Consider the following 16788-nt stretch of genomic DNA (forward strand, 5'->3'; position numbering starts at 1 on the left):
ACTCGCTTTATATGAAAGTGAAGCTTAAGAGTTAGCGATCATGGTACCAGCTTTGCAAGGCTGTGAAGCTCTGTAGCAAATTTTTTTTAAGTTAATCATTCTAATTGGTGGGAATTCACAACTTTGGAGAGGCAAGAAGACAGTAAAGCCTGATGGAGCCTTTAAGAGAACAATGACTCGTTCATATAAGATCATGGATGCCATGTCTTCCACTCTCTCATCCAAATATAGGCCATATCTGGTTTAAAAAAACTAAAAAGCAAAACAAAACAAACAAAAAACAACCAGCCAGAAATTCAAAGCTGAGGCTTCAGATACTGTGTAGAGCCTTTTCTCATTTCATTTTAGTCTGGAATAGCTTGCAATATTTTTGTAAAACAAATTGGTTTCTGTCTTCTTTTACAATTTTAAAGAGTTTTGTGCTAATTTTGCAAAACATGCAAAACAAAAAGGCTTGTTATCCAATTTCTAATTTCTTCCATTGCAATAAATCAAAAATATCTCTCTAGTATATACGAAGGTGTTCTGGATGGCTAACAAACTAATGGGGGAAATCACAAACTAGCTGCTAGTCAGCTAATTAGTTCAACAACACCATCAGCACAGCACTCAGTGACTATTTAGGCCTGACCTCCTTCTGGACTGTTATCTGGCAGTGGTTGGTACTGGTAGCAGGGGTTGACAGAAGAACCCAGTGAGGCTACTGAAACAACATTACAGAAAACTTTGAACTGTTACCGAAAGAGTGAATATGTTAATAATTTTTTATCTATTCCATCATTATCATAACAAAACAGCTGGAATGCTTAAAACAAAAATGCATAAAATAGAGCATTATATAGCTCTATTAAGCTCATGGTGTCTCACCTGTCTGTAGACTGTTGTGCTGGGAGCGGTTGACCGGAGACTCCTGGACTCCAGCCCCTGTCCTGTTGCTCACAGCGTTGGACATCCAGTTGTAAAAGCTGACAGAGGAGGGCTCCGACAGCAGCGGGTGCTCAGTCAGCATGTCTGTGCCTAAACAAGGAGAGATTGAGTGTATATTGCATCATGGAACAGACTACAAAAACCTCGATATCACACTTGGATTGACTGCTGTTCATGCATAATTCATCTTTTACAGTCAGCACGTGCATAATGCGTATAAGGAGATGTTTCCACAATGTTCCCACTTTCACACCTTAAAAACATATTCTACTCTATTTTTTTTTACAGCTTTTATTTCTCATGTTTGTCCTTCTTGGATCTGAGTGCAATTCTCTCTGTCTACATATTTGTTCACAGTGAGCTGGTGGCTGATTTAAGAGCACGCTGCAGTTTATTCATTGCTAGGGATGGGTACCGGTATCATGGTACCGGTTCTGACATAAACGGTAGTAACCAGACCGAAAAGCAGCGCACATTTCGGTGCTTTATTTCAGTGCTTTTTTTTTTTCCCTGAGATGGGATACACTTTAGATTCTAGCCAATCATTTTACGTTTCCGAGGATAGTAGGCGGGGCCAGGTACGTACGTTCTTTTAGAGCAGAGCTACAGATTAAAAATGCCCAAGGCGAAACGGTCAAAAGTCTGGCTGTACTTCACAGCAAAAGATGCAAACTCAGCAGCCTGCAACAAGTGCTTTAAGCTGATACTGTGCAAAGGAGGTAACACCTCGAATCTGATGAAACACCTGGCGACGCATAGCGTTTTTTTAAAAGCGGAGAAATGCGCCGTGTTTGATAGCTTGCTGCGAGACCTCACACCGAGCACATCTACTGCGGGTGTGGTGCCTGTTATCGGACCCGGAGTTAGCAACATCCCCCAACAACCCGAAGAGTAGAGTCCTGGCCCCTAGCCCTGTCAGCGTAGCAGAAATGATGAGGATGATGATGGCAGCAGCAGCCGTTCTTCTCTGGGGGAGTAGCTTCATGTTGTTCGTGTGTAATTAACATTGAGTATGCTAACCACATTATTAAATTAATGCATGTAAGGTGAACTAGCAAACACCGTCGTAGTTACATGCGGCTGTCTTCTTGTTTGATGGCAGATACTCCCTTCACCCTGGCCAAAAAGGCTAAAATGACCAAAGAAAAAGTGGAAAACAGTTAAACATGAGAGGTTTTTGGACAAAGTTTGTGTTTTTTCCATTGTTTAAGCACTGCTTCCAGCCAAGAGTGATACCATATATGCCCTATAGCTGCAGAAAAGGCTAACATTGTTATCTTTTTACAAAAAAACAGTTAAACATGAGAGGTTTTTGGACAAAGTTTGTGTTTTTTCCATTGTTTAAGCACTGCTTCCAGCCAAGAGTGAGACCATATATGCCCTATAGCTGCAGAAAAGGCTAACATTGTTATCTTTTTACAAAAAAAACAGCTGAACATGAGAGGTTTTTGGACAAAGTTTGTGTTCTCCATTCTTTAAGCACCGGTTTGAGCACCGTTTAAGCACCGGCACCATTTCAAAAGTACCAGTTTGGTACTGGTATCGGATAAAACCTAAACGATACCCATCCCTATTCATTACTGACATTGCTGAACAGCAGAGGTCAGTGTTGGAACAGAAATGCAACTAGATTGTTTGAAGCTGTGATGAAAATCAAGTTCAAACTCATGATCGACTTTTACCAGAACCTTCCCCATACTGCAGTTAGCAGCAGTGCAACAAAACAGCGGCCGAGTGTGAGCACCTGTGCGAGTGAGTGAGCTGCTCTTGGTTGCGGTGGCGGCAGACGGCTCGTTCCTCTGGGGCGTGCCCTCCAGCAGATTGTGCAAACTCCGAAAGCTGCCCGTCAGGTTGCTCAGAAGGCTCTCCTTCCTGGGGCTGTCCTTGGCTGGCAGGCCTGCGCGGCTCACATGGGCGGGTGAGTCAGCTGCTGTGTCACCGCTGGTGTAGCTCAGCGACTGGTAGGGATGCGAGCCCTGGGTATGACAAATGTACAGATTGCTGAGAGGAGTTTGTGTTCACACTATATAATTTTTTTCTCAAGCTGCCAGAGCCTGTTCTAGTTCAGCGACAGGTGGGATAAATTTTGTCTGGCAACATTATGAACACGGCTGAACCTAAAGCTGAGGTAATACTTTTTTAGACAAAAGAGCCGAGTTGTCTAAAAAAAAATATTGTATAAACACATCACACTTTAATTTCGGAGAGAGGAAAATGTCATCTCGTCACTCAGTGTAAAGCTCTAATCCCTCCTGGCTTTCCAAAAGCAGAATCACCTTCATACCACAGCCAAGACAGCACAATCAGTCTGCAGTGGAGAGCGCCTACCTTTGCAAAGTGTTTATGTAAACCAGACTATCATTATGCAACCTTGGGTTTTGAAATGCCAGAAAAGATAAAACAAAAAAAAAAAAACAATGACTATCTCTCACGACAACCTAAAATTCCTCATTTCATCCAACCGACAAACCAAATGTATGAAATCCACAATCTCTGAAGATTTTTTTCATTACAAGAAAGTACGTCCATCTGTTGTGCCATCTTTACAGCCTAGTTTGCATATGAATGCATGACATAAAACCAAAACGCTTACCTTTATTCTGAGCACAGACTCGTTGTGTGTGTGTGACTTGGAAAGTTTCCTCATGATCTCCACTCCGCTCACAGGACCAGAGTTGGCTTCTTTCGGTGGGGGGCGGCTGCATGCTACCTCCAGCAACATCGTGTGTTCACTCACTGTGGCTTAAAAATAACAACACAAAATAAAACTCTGAAAAAAAAATCCTTAAAAGAGGTTGAACAGTCTGTCACTCAACCCCAGAGCTCCTTTCAGCAAACTAGTGGTATCAGTCTGTAACAGATCTTTGCAAACACTGACAAAGTAAAGGTCAAGAGTTTCACAGCCCATCTGTGGCAACAGATGGGTGCCTCACAATATTATTAGCACTGTGAAAGCTGTAGTTTCCCACCTGCATCGAATTCAAATTCAGCCCCATCCGCGCTGGTGTCACTCTGCAGAGCAGCTCCATTGTCCAGTCCCAAAATTGTGTCACCCTGGTTCTGCTGAGGCTCCTTGGGTTTGGTAAGTTGGTTGGGCCTCATCAGGCCAATAGCCTTGAAACCCTGAGTTACCACAATGAATTTCATCCACTGCCTGGCCAATGCTACCAAACCTTTCTTTAGAGTGACCAGGGCTGGAACCCCATCATTCTGGGGTAAAAGGAGAGGAGAGAACCGGATTAGCGCCACCGTTTCACACTGATAACAGATTAATTTAAATAATGCAGAGAAGACAAGAGAAAAGAGACGTTTGAATCTCTTTTAATTTTATCAGTCATAAAAGTACACATGATCATGTTATGATCCTGCAGCAGTGAAGAGAGTCAAAGGGCTCGCACTAACCATAGTAGCCTCCTCTATGACAGAGTAGTCAGCTTGTTGCAGGTAGCGGTGCAGGATGTTACAAAGCATGCAGGAGGGGTTCTCGTGGAGGTAGCGGGCTCGTTTGGTCACGCGGTTGTACTTGCTCCTGATCGGGATGTGGATGCTCTTTTTCTGTTGGGGATTGAGAAATAAATAAATAAATAAATAAAAAAATAAAGCCATCTGTTGCTGGGAATTTTAACAGTTTTAAATGGTTTTTCCATTATATTAAGCTCATTTAAGAAAATGTTTTGAAATAATAATTCAACCAGGAGACCCATACACTCCTCATGCAGACACATATATGCTCCTAACCTCCAGAGCCTCGGTCATGATGCAGCCCATGACTGCACAAACACGCAGCGTGCCCTCCATGTCCAGTTTCCGAAGTGACGATTTGAGCTGGTCAATGGGAACCAACCAGGCTCCAATGGCAGGTGTGGCTGTGCTGAGAAGATTCAACTGCCTATAAACACACACATACACAACAGTCAGACAATTATTACTCACCTAATAACTACTGGTCATTACAACCAACAATATAATAAGACCTCTGCAAAGTTTATAGGTTAAAAGGCGCTGCATTTAAATTAATATGCCTGCAACTGCAAGTGGTTAAGAATTGCTTTGTTTCTTTATTTTCTAGTGCAGATGCCAGCCACAGTAGGCTGAATAATGAGGAAATTCACAACTCAACTTAAAACTAAAAGAGAATGACTAATCATCTTATTGTGCTTCAGACAGACGATGATGAAAAGCGACTGACATAAAGAAAAGAGTTGGTATGATTATAATACAGCTTTTCTGTACAGTGTATAGTCATACAGTCATCACAGCCCTACCTGGAGATGGCCTGTGAGGCGGACCGCACATTGGTGGGAGCAGCAAAACTGAACCAGATCTCTCTAATGGTCAGTTTCATGCTGCTGGAGTCAGGCGGTGGGGGCATGAGAGGAAGGTCTTTCTTCAGGTCGTCTGATTCGACCCCTTCATCCTGCAGAGCAGAAGCGAAGAGGATTTAACAGGAGGTAACGAATTTATGGCTCTCCTCTGTGTGGAGCTCCATTTCCCATCACAGATCATTTTTCAGATTCAATAAAATGTATGCAAGGCTGTTGCATCTTTTTTTCTCATGGGTGAGAAATAAGTTTGGGGTCTTTTTTTTTTTTACACATATCTGAACATTAATTTTATTGTTTTAAATTTCATGTGAGCAAAACAAATCTGAATCAAATAATGGTCCCAGATAATGACTGTTGTGCATTAAAGACAATGTTCAGTTTGAAATGAGTGCGGCAGAGGTTTTGCACGTTTTTATGACACTGTTAGCTTGTTGCCTAGTTGTTCAGGATAAATTATATAGTGATGAGACATATCCTGCGAGGAATATGGAAATGAACACTAATCTGACTTTTAATGCTGATTCGCAGCATTAAAATAACTAATTCTGACTGAAATCTATTTTCAGAAATAAAGCCCCCGTGAGGAACCTGCACAGTGCTCCACTCCCTCTTGTAGACACTCATCTTCATCAAGCGTGTGGGGGACAAACTGTAGATCCATGCTTTTCACAGCATTTGTTTGTTCCTGCGAGTCTTCCATAAGAAATGGTGCACCGGGGTCCTGCTGTTTGCTTTTTTTGGTTTATTTTTTTGCCAGATCGGAGCTGATGGCACAGCAAAACATCGTTTGATTCTGAAGCAAAGTCAGACTGATGCGTCTTTTGCCAGCTTCACTCGATTTTCAGTCCTCGGGCTGTTTCATGCTTCTGCAGAAACATTTAAGCATCACATCTGGAAACACCTGTCGGCTGTGAAAATTCTGCCTGCTAGGGCTGCTCAATTAATCTAATTTTAATCTAGATTACAATCTGAGCTTTCAACGATCATTAAAAATGACTGAGCCGATTATTAGCACCTCCCTCGTGCTTTACTCTCGCGCTGCTCCGTGTGGCAAATCGAGCGCACCTCTCTGCGTTTCGAACACGCGTCACAACAATTAAGAGGACCCGAGGGAAGCTCGGGAAGCTAAGCAGAAGTTATTTGGAGAGGAGAGGATAATGGCTGCTGAAGAAAGAATGCTGTTGGTTGAAAAGAGAGGTAAAACGACTTCAGTGGTGTGCAAACATTATGGGTTCGCGGAGTCAGACGTGGATCAAATATTGTGCAGTATTTTGAAGTTCACTGAACATAGATGTTTACATTTTTCATTTATTTTTTATATTGCAAACATTTCCACTGTAATCAGTATTTGCACACTATTTTATGACAATCTTTAAAGCCATTATTCAATACATTGTTATTGTTAAATAAATATCGTCAAATAATCGAGATCTCAATTTCAGTGAAAATAATCGTGATTATCATTTTTGCCATAATCGAGCAGCCCTACTGCCTGCCTGCTCAAGCAAGATGAACATGTTGTGTCTTGCTGTTTCTCACACTTCTGCCTATTAGATGAATATCTCACTTCTTCAGTAACCTCATCTTTTCAGTCCGGCTGCCCTTCACCCCCCTTACAAATCCATTACTGTTACAGTTTATGATTTTGGTTAAACCTCCTGTTATGCTGTTTATTACCAGGACCACTTCGCATCACTCTTTATTGTGCAGTGGCCTATATCTTACTGTCATGGTAATTAGCTGTTTCACCCTAACCAAAAAGCCATCAGAGTTATGTTCATTTTTTTAGCCACTTCACAGGAGAGATTTCTCACCTGGTCGTCTGAGTCTGAGTGCTCATTAGCATCAGAGGCTGGACTGACAGCATCATGTGGGAGGTTGTCATCAGACATATCAGTACTATAACCGCTTCCTGTCTGAGAGCCGGTTGAACCGTTGGACTTTGACATTCCTGCCTTCCCTCCTGCGTCTGAGCGCCCCATCACACCGAACGCATTGTAAAGAACAGCTCCTGACTGACGGCCCCCTGCAAAACAAGTGTAACACATTTATAAATGGGTACAAAAAACCCCTCATCTAAATCAGAATATTCACATTTCCAGGAGCAAACTTAGTCAGGATACATGTTTAAGGAGCCTGCATTGACTTACCTTTGACTGTGAGATTCTCAATGCCACATTCAAACATGATCCAGCCCCATTTCTCCAGAGATGCAGCAGAACGGCCCAGATCGCCTGCTGTTCCCTGGGCATCAGTTTCATCCACCAGTGAAAACTCCTCCATTTCCTCCAGGCCAAAGAGAACTTTGGACTTCTCAAAAGGAATTGCTGTGATAGCACATGTGCCAATATCTACAGATGAAGAAGAAGTAACACAACTATTAGAAAATGCTACATACCTTATAAAAACAACATGTGCTAAAATCCAACAAGTCTTGATAGTGAAGGTCAAATAAGAGCAGATCTTTCCACATTGTTACACACAGCATTGTAACAAAGAGGTTGGAGTGAAGTTCAAATAAGACTACTGTTCCCAAAGCCAACCTGTGGAGTCCAGGCCTCGCAGCTGGCTGTGGATTCGGTGGATGTTGAGTCTTGCAGCAATCTCTTTGCCTTTCTCGATGCCGGCGTTGGAGCGCAAAGAGCCCGAAGACTGAGGCTGCATCTTAGTGGCTGAAGCATACTTCTCAAACATGACCGAAGGTCGGCCATGCTCTGTGGTGTTGGGAGTCTCTTCTACAATACCCCTGAAAGCAGCAGCGGAAAATGTGCATGTAAAAATCTTTATAATGTAAATTTAGTTGATTTCATACTCTCCATATCTCCTTTTCAATCAAACAATAAAAATCTGAATTAGGCTGAATGCTTAAATCCTACTGAAAAGTACTCCTAAAAAAAATAAATAAATAAAATGCAATCCAACAACCAAACGTGATGGAGTGTGTCAAACCGAGTGTGTCAAACGGGGATATCTGCCCCGGGCATATTCACTCCAAAAAGCTTAGTCACTGTAAGCACACAAACACATACAATGTCATGACAAGAGCTGGAGGCATTACCTGTTCATCCTGAACTGGGTGGCAATCCTGTCAAAGCACAGTGCCACCAGAGACACATGTGTGACACTCTTACTGGAGCAAGATGGTGACCCTTCCTCTACAGAGGCCTGCAGGAGGCAAAGGTTCACCTGCACATAAAAGACAACAAGAGAAAGAAACACAAATCCAACTTGAAGTTAAATGCTGTGTGGGGGAAACACATTGCTCTTCAAAATAAAACATTCAGAAATACTCATGTCCAGAATAACAAGAAAGAGTATGATAGTAGTCATTTAGGTAGTCATACACATTCCATTCAGAGGAATTAAAAATGCTTGTATAATCTAAAGGGGTCTGAAACTTCGGAAAGGGCCACGCTTCCACAGTAAAATAAAAATAATAAATAAGCAGCTAAATAACACTAAGCTGTTATTAAAATATTCCACACTAAATCAGAAACTATTGCATATTCATTGTTTCAGTATAAAGGGATCTACAGCAGTGCTCATGATTCTGTGCTTGCTCCCAAACCCCTTGTGGCTAGAGCATATTTTTTAGGAAAGCCACTGGCCTCTCATTATTCTGGGTCACAGGTCTCACCTTGGGGATGGACACGTTGGCTTGGAGGCCCTTGATTTTCACATTATCTGGTTTGACGGACAGGTCTGTCTGGCCATGGGAGATGTTGAGGGAGCCAGGGGTCGTGCCCTCTGTCTTGGACAGCTTATGCTCCTGCTTGCCTGTTTGGCTCTGTGCGGATCCAGACCCAAAATAGAGGGACAAGAGTCAACAGGCAATAAACCCCGCTTCTACTCACTTTTAAGCTAAGGTGGAGATTTTATTAAATCTCTCAACATTTAAATGTTAAGCTGTTGCAGCTCTGCGCTGTGACTTGCTGTACTTACAGACTCAGTGACTGTAGATTTGCTGATCTGATAGGCTTCATTGAGGACTTTCCCATGCAGGTCATCCAGAATCGCTGCTGGGTGTCGGATACTTGCAAAGTGGGCCATGGACTCGATGTATCTGAAACAAACCAAATACACAGAGCTATTAGAAAACTTTAAGTTTTATAAAAAGAGTTGATACAAGTTTTACCTATCTGCAAAAAACTGTAAAGGCTCCAAATTGAACAAGTGATTAATGTCTTTTAGAACATTTCCAACCCAGTGCTGCTGGCCTCTGGCAAACTAGAGATTCCCACTGCTAAACAATCAAGAAAAGGACCAGACTCTGAAGCTCTGTCAGCAGAATTTTAGATCCAAGTTTCAGTGTGCAGAGGGATTAAACTGGCTTAAGGTCAAATCTTAGCCTCAGGCTAAAAATAACCGGAAACTAAGAAAGTGCAGTGTGAGAAAGAGTTTTTTGGCAGTCATGAGATTATCTTTATAATCTGGTTTTTCAGACCAGTATTAAAAACCTATTTCTAAAGGAGATGTGGCTAATGAGGCAGCCTGACAACACAAATGTTCCAGGCCAGCTAACTCTGTCTGATAAGCCTCGTAACTACCTGTCCAGGGATTCAGCCACAAGAGGTGTGAGCACCACGTTGATGGCTCCTTTCACCTCCACAATGGCAGTGGTTCTGGTCTGAGCTAGGGGCTGCTCCAGAGACCAGTCATCTGTGGTTGTGTCCTCATCTGTGTTCTCCATGGCCCTCTTATCCAGGGGTGTATACGGGGTACTGTAGACATGAAGACACATTCATAGGCTTAAAGCAAACAAAGAAGAAGTTGCAGCCTCAAAGGACTGTAACTCGTGTGGTGCAGAGTATAATTAGTAATGGTGGTTGACACATTACTGGCTGATAAAAAGAAAACAATGCCATGAAGCTGAGCGGCAATATAAGTTATTGGAAAAATCTATGATTTTAAAGCAAAAAAAGCACACGTTCCTATGAGAATGTTTCAACTGGAAGTTATAAAGATGAAGGTCAAATACCTGTTGTTCTCACCCATCAGCTGAACACCTCTGTCTAACAGGGAGCTGGCTGAGAGGCCGTGCTTTATTACCTGTAATGTATAAGAAACAGGCCCATTCTTAAACTGATGGTCTGAGTGAATAATGGACATAGAGGCACGATGCCAGCATTAACAGCATTACAGAGGAAATGATACATGTGGGCTGAGTCAGTTATCTCACTACATGAAGACTAATACTGTTAAGATAAAGACCTTAAAGCTTGGGACGGAGAGCTGGTCAAAAGAGCCAGAGCTCTCCTCGCTGGTAGGCGTGTCCAGATCAAGGGGGCGATGCAGCGAAGACTTGGAGGTTCTTTTATTGGTGGGTTGTTTGACAGACCAATTTGAGACCTAGCAGAGGTAAAGTTAAATATAGGGATAATAATCGTATCATAATGTCAGACTATAGATGAACTAATTTTCCATCAGGGGTGTAATGCCAAAGAATTTACCTGGTAGTGGGCCAGGTAGTTCTGGTAACACGCCATGACGTGAGGCTGTCGAGTTACTGGGCCCGGTTCCGCCAACTTTTCTGCCTCCACTGAGCTCTCCTCCTCCATTGCCAGGGCTGAGACAAAGGAGGCCTGAGATGTGTGGCTGGGCAGGGGCTGAGGCGGCAGTGGAGGTAGTGTAGGAGGCAGCGGCAGAGGACGTGGTTCAGTGATCAGCTCCCCATTGAGAACGTACGTGAGGGGACCCTCAACACTGTGGTAGATGGAGCTTCGGCTGTGGGAGGACAAAATGTGAATAAAAAGGACTCAAATTAATTTGTCAAGGTATTAAAATAATGTCAGTGTTTTGGTGCAAAATGGTCTTTTATTGCATCTAAAAGCAAAAATCTTTTGAAAGCTTAGTTGTGAACCAAAATGTTGAGAACGTCCGTGTTCAGTTTTATGCTCTTGAATTCAGCTCTATGCTTTCACAGTTTCCACGACTGAAAATGAAACTTTTCACGAGAGCGAATCGATTATTTATGTTTTCGTGGACGCTGTATCAATCAAAAAAGCGTGCTGAAATCAATGCGAGGGCAATTTATGGCAGCAGAGAAATGAGGAGGTAGTTTCAGAACGAGAGCGAAATCCAATTTGTGAAACATACCTGCAGTGAGTGGCTGCCGTGGATCAAACATCTCATTTGTTCAAATCCCCTACATGACGTTCAGCCGTGCATGCATGATTGAATCGGAGAAATAAAATAAAGCTGCACCGTATTTAGCTTCAGGCCAAACTGCTTTACACATTGATATTTGCAACTAGTTTGGTATTAAACATAAAAATTGCATAACACAGTTCAAGTATTGTAACTCATAGCTGAATTGAGCCATTTTACAATCATTGTAAAGATTGAAGGTCGTCTTGTTACTTGTTTTTAAAAGGTCTCTGAATTTGCTTCCAACTGCAGCTACCTTCAAACTTCAAGTGAAACCACTCATTCTCTTGGTGTATTTAAACAGAGTTTGAATCTTAACATGTACAATATATATTAAAAAAAATTCTTTACAACTGCTCATTAATATTATTTAAAAGGGGCAACACTTTGAAGGAAATGCAGCAAGGTCAGAACTTTTCTAGACAGGTCATTAATTCATCTGCTCTTAGAGAGGAGAAATGAGAGACTCTTTGATGTTACTGTGAGCTGTCTTCAGTCTACCATCACCTTAATCCCCATGCTTAACCTTGTACTTGATCTGACCATGCTCTCGCTCTCAAATTTTCAAACTCTTTAACTTTGAGAACTTTTGCAAGCTTCCCTGGGGCTTAGCGACATTTGGAGAATATTGCACGCTCCATTTTCTAAAGTATGTTATCATCTCATCTGACCTGTAGTTCTCCATGTGATACGGTGGCTGCTGAGGCTGCTGCATCTGCTGCCTCCTCTTTTTTTTGCGTCCTGGGTAAGTCCCCGGTCCCTCGTCAGCGCTGCTGATTGGCTCAAAGTCCTCAGCAGCGGAGAAGTAGGCCTCGCTGTCGGCCACTGACATGCTGGAGTCGGCAGAGCGGTACTGATGGAAGGTGTTCGAGTCTGCTGATGGCGTGAAGGGAAAGGAGCCGTAGCTTCTACGCTGATGGGGGGAATCCAAGACGTTCTCATCACTGCGGGAAACCTCGCTGCTGAACTGCACGCCTCCAGACAACACCGGTGGCGGCTTATCTGTGAAAACGGCCGCCGACAGGCTCTTGGTGCTGCCCAGCCGACCAGAGTGCACAGAGGACTGACGCTTGAGAGGAGAGCAGAGGGGTGAGCGCACTGAGGAGCGGTCCTGGGAGCTGTTGGGTGAGACCGGTGATACTTCTGGGACTTCCCCTAGGGTGCTGCAAAGAAACCGGGGAAAATGCAACATTTAGCAGGCATGAGAGGAAATGTATAGAGGGAAAACTTCAACATTTTATATCTAATAAATCAACTAAACTAGAAGAGTTCAATATTTGGGGTTCAGAACTTTGGGACCATAGTAAATTACATGAATGTGCTACTCACTCAGCAGGGCTTTTGCCATTCATGGGGAACACGCGTTCCTCTGTGCTTGGCGAGGGGGAATCTCTCTCTCCTGCAAGTAAGGGTAAGGCAGCACTGGAGGAGCTGTTTTCTTCAGAGGAAGAGGCCGAGCTGTGGGATCGTTGGGGCACCTGGAGACTCAGGTGTTGCTGACCATGTCTCTCAGGCAGCTCAGGAGGCAGACAAGGGGAGTGTGTGTCTGTTTTCAGTCCTACAGCCTTCCCTCCTATATGAGAGGGATTCAAAAATGTATATACATCAACATATTGTTTATCTAAAACATTCTCAGTCATCAAACCGTGGACAGAAAAGGACACGCATTCTTCCTGCAGGGTCTTGTTTAGTCAGAGAGGTTCCTTTTCTTTTGCTTATGAATTATAAAAAGATCACATCTTATTCTTTATTTTTTCCTTAAAACGAGAGTCACTCTTGTTGATAGTAGAAAATAAAGAATAAATCTTACCATCCACTTTGGGTGTTTCCTTTGCAATGATACACTCCCCAGGCTGTAGCAAAGATTGGCCATAACACATGTCTGACTCGGCGCTGGATGAAGAGAACGCAGCTGAGGAGGAGGGCGTCAGATCTTCTAGCTTGAAGAAGTCCAGCCCCATGTTGGTACCTCCAAAGAACCTGCAGCCACCGAGGCAGCCACAGCGGTTCCTGCTTCGCTTGTTCCGAATGCTGGCATCCTCTGGCCACAGGAACCAGAGTCTGAGGAAAAGAGGAGTGAATAAAATAAGAGGAATAGAGTAAGTAAGAAAAAGAAAGTATTTGGGCTCTATTCCTCAGCTGGAAAAAAGCTTTTTCCTTCCCTGCTGTATGCCTGATTTTGTCCAGTCACTCATACAGAGACCTTGTCAATAAAACGTACCTGTAACATTTACCTACAGTAATAATACACATGCTGGAATAAAGGACTGAAAACAAAGCACTTCACTAGCACTGGTTCCTTAACAAACTCTGAATTATTCCATTTACAATCACAGCAGGTGATCAATACTCTAGTCTGATATCATGTTTAATGAGTCAGGTTACTGTAAATGACGAAATAGAATGAATGACATGTAAATGAGTTGAATAGCTTCACGACTGTCTCAGTGACACATACTAGAGGAGTGTGATTCAAAGTGTGAGTCAGTCCTCCTCTAAAAGGAAGCGTCAGCTTTTACATTCTCCAAAACGTGCAATTATTACTGGTCTCCCATGATTTGTCTCATGGGTGCTAGTGAGCACACTGCTGGAAAGTTGAGATAAAAAAACAAATTAAACTTTTTTTTTTCTTATTTTTCTTTTTTTAAATAGTTGCTTGGAAAACAAAACGTTTAGATTTTTTTTTCTACCTTTTGGTCTGAGCATCGTGCAGTTCCAGAAATTGCCTCTGCACTTCACATTTGGCTGGGTGGTCAGCAGCCAGGGCAATATCTGCCGTGATGAGGTTCAGGTTGACTGCACCCGCCTCCAGCCAGACAGAACGTCGCAGCAAAGGTGGCTGACCGAGACCTAACGGCTGACCCGGACCTTGACCCTGTCCAGCCGGCTGCAGCCTGGTCACTTCAGCGTGCTGTTGTTCAATGTACTGCCGGATGTTTACATCCTGCACCACGGCGCTGATGCCCTCGCCCACTGCCTGGTTGTGCAGGTTACAGTTGGCTACACGAATAATGCCCGTCTGGAGGTGGGGAAGAAGAGAGAAAACAGAGAAGATCCTCAAAAAGTATAGAAAAAGAAACATTCTGAAGTTAAACAGTTATAGCTTCAGAGTTTAGTTTAGTTTTTTTAACGCTTATTACCTTGATACTAGCAGCACAGCCATGCTCCACAATGAAGAGGTCAACTCCATCCATGGCCAGGCGTGTCATGGTGTACTTCAGGTCCTCGGATGTGCGACAGTGACCAGGGAGGCAGCTCAACTGAAAGACGACCATCATTTAGTAGCAGAAACTTTTGAACCTTTACTAAAAGCCGAGCTCCTGTTTAGTGTTAGACTGTGCTTTAAATACTGCTGCACAGCTTGCAGACACAGTGGCTTAGACACTAATGAGGGCTTTTAGGCAGCGTTTTCAAAAATATCCTTGTTAGTATTCAAACACAGACAAGACATTTTGTGAGACATGTTCCATCATTTTATACATCATGGTGCTGTGTATGTACAGCTGTTCCAAGCAGATAAATAGATACGGGTGAGACTTTTTTCTCAGACTTTGTTTTTCTGTGAGAAAAAGTGCACTTTCTGAGTCATGCATCATTAAAGAAAGGCTCAAAGTGGTCTCCGTTTATTTTCTGGTCTCATTTGAACATTTCATTTCACAAAGGACAGCTCTGACCAGCATTCAAATCTCACAAAAAGCAGCCTTCAGCCATAATGATCTAATTTAGCAGCTTCCAGTAAGAGATTCAGACACACGACTGCTAACTAGTTCAAACCGGAGCTTGACAGCTACAGCAGAGAAAGTGAAAATGTGTGTAGAAATAAGTCTCAAATATCACGCAGTATTTCATTGTATGCTGTCTGGCTGCACCTTGGCATCGCAGATGCGACGATCAACACCGTGCTGGCAGATGACAGAGGGCTTGGGTTGTTCTAGCTGGAACTCTCGGGAGAACACGTGGAAAAGGAAAGTCTTTGCCCACTCAATAATGCTGGCCACCTAAATAATCGAGAAAAACAGTCACATTGAAAAAAAAAAAAATAGATACAGTCATTATGGGGGTTTGAAGCATGAAAAACATTAAAGCAATTTGCACATTTCTTCAAAATTTGCAAACGCAGGTTTGATTTCTACTGTACTGGTGTTTAATTCCAGCTAATAAAACAGACTCACACACCTGTGGAACAGTGACCCTGCCGGTGAGACCCCCAGCCTGCATATCAATAAGCCAGGCATACTCCAGTGTGTCACTGCCCAGAGGAAGGCCCTGAGCGGAGAACATGGCGTGGGCCCTCATCTGCAGGCCAGACAGACTCAGGTGGCCGTCTCTCAACACCCCATCAGCTGTGGGACGCTGTCACAAAAGAAAGGATTTGCACAAACCAACATAAATTGATATGACATGATGCTTTTTTCCCCTAACGTGTAACCTGTGACCACGTTCTTTAATAAGCCTCCAGATTTTCCGTATTCCAGATTTAAAGAGTGCATATTATCTAGCCAAGGGAGGGAGATGAAGACACATTCTCTGTTGAGGATTAGTGAAAGTTATTAACTCAGCAGCAAATAGGATCTAACACAGCTAAAGATTACAAATTCTGTGCAGTTGCACAATATGCAGCTGCTTATGCAAACATGTGGCAATTGCAAGCGTGATTCACATTATGCAACATCTACAGCAGGTTTTATGGTTTTTGAAGGACTGAATTGCCCTTTCAGGCTAAGTTTTAAAAAAGTCATTGTTTGTTTTTTTATTGCTGACTCAATTAAAATGTGAAGCCACATAGTTGCTTGACTTAAGTGGTTTCAAGTAATATCCGAATAAATTCAAGCTAATAGCAAAATTGCACTGAAAATACTCCTACTAAACACAACTGCTGTCAGTTCAAAAGAAAGAGTAAAGAAATGGCAGAATTTGCTTAAGTTAAAGAACACTTGCCAAATGTGATTAGTATGTGAAAAGAAAAGAAAAATACACCAGCACCCTGGAGGTCTAAGGTTATTGTCCACATTTGGGTAAACAGCTTTTGAAAAACACCTTCCAGTCTGGAGATTTTCACAAACTCAGTTTCTGCATTTACATGTGGACATGACAAACAAAGACTTACACCTCTCCTTATCTGACATCAGACTGTGCACTGTGTTACTGGTCCATCAGGCTGCTAATAGGCCAACATTTCTCAGGGGTTATATCATCACCTGTTGCTTCCTTGACATAGGTGTTTGCATTTTCATGGAGACAGAGATTCTTAAACTAAAGCAGTATATCTATATTTTTTTTTTAAAAAAGACAAGAAAAAAAAGAAAAAGAAAATCCATATATGTGTGTGGATGCAGCCTAAACTGGACCCAGCTGGGCCTAAGGATTGGTTGCTTTTTTGGGTGTGTGT

At 42.8% G+C, this 16788-nt stretch overlaps 1 protein-coding gene across 8 annotated transcripts in view; it reads right to left on the reverse strand.

Moving 5' to 3' along the window:
- The window catches only part of kiaa1109 (KIAA1109 ortholog), a 74740-nt gene that overhangs the window by 38380 nt on the left and 19572 nt on the right, over nt 1–16788 (reverse strand). For 7 of the 8 annotated variants that reach the window (XM_039603703.1, XM_039603702.1, XM_039603699.1 and 4 more), the window contains exons 22-45: nt 15576–15752; nt 15269–15397; nt 14540–14659; nt 14090–14418; nt 13210–13460; nt 12729–12972; nt 12071–12562; nt 10703–10976; nt 10464–10601; nt 10231–10301; nt 9800–9973; nt 9195–9315; nt 8890–9039; nt 8311–8438; nt 7796–7998; nt 7403–7603; nt 7067–7278; nt 5193–5344; nt 4666–4816; nt 4330–4482; nt 3897–4137; nt 3521–3669; nt 2672–2903; nt 868–1017 (exon numbers count right to left, since the gene is read on the reverse strand). In XM_039603703.1, coding sequence (XP_039459637.1) covers nt 868–1017; nt 2672–2903; nt 3521–3669; nt 3897–4137; nt 4330–4482; nt 4666–4816; nt 5193–5344; nt 7067–7278; nt 7403–7603; nt 7796–7998; nt 8311–8438; nt 8890–9039; nt 9195–9315; nt 9800–9973; nt 10231–10301; nt 10464–10601; nt 10703–10976; nt 12071–12562; nt 12729–12972; nt 13210–13460; nt 14090–14418; nt 14540–14659; nt 15269–15397; nt 15576–15752 — 4642 coding nt within the window. The remainder of the gene's footprint in view (nt 1–867; nt 1018–2671; nt 2904–3520; nt 3670–3896; nt 4138–4329; nt 4483–4665; nt 4817–5192; nt 5345–7066; nt 7279–7402; nt 7604–7795; nt 7999–8310; nt 8439–8889; nt 9040–9194; nt 9316–9799; nt 9974–10230; nt 10302–10463; nt 10602–10702; nt 10977–12070; nt 12563–12728; nt 12973–13209; nt 13461–14089; nt 14419–14539; nt 14660–15268; nt 15398–15575; nt 15753–16788) is intronic. The other variant, XM_039603697.1, reaches the window with a different exon arrangement.

Source organism: Oreochromis aureus, linkage group 19, assembly GCF_013358895.1.
Source record: "Oreochromis aureus strain Israel breed Guangdong linkage group 19, ZZ_aureus, whole genome shotgun sequence".
Classification (NCBI taxonomy): Eukaryota; Metazoa; Chordata; class Actinopteri; order Cichliformes; family Cichlidae; genus Oreochromis; species Oreochromis aureus.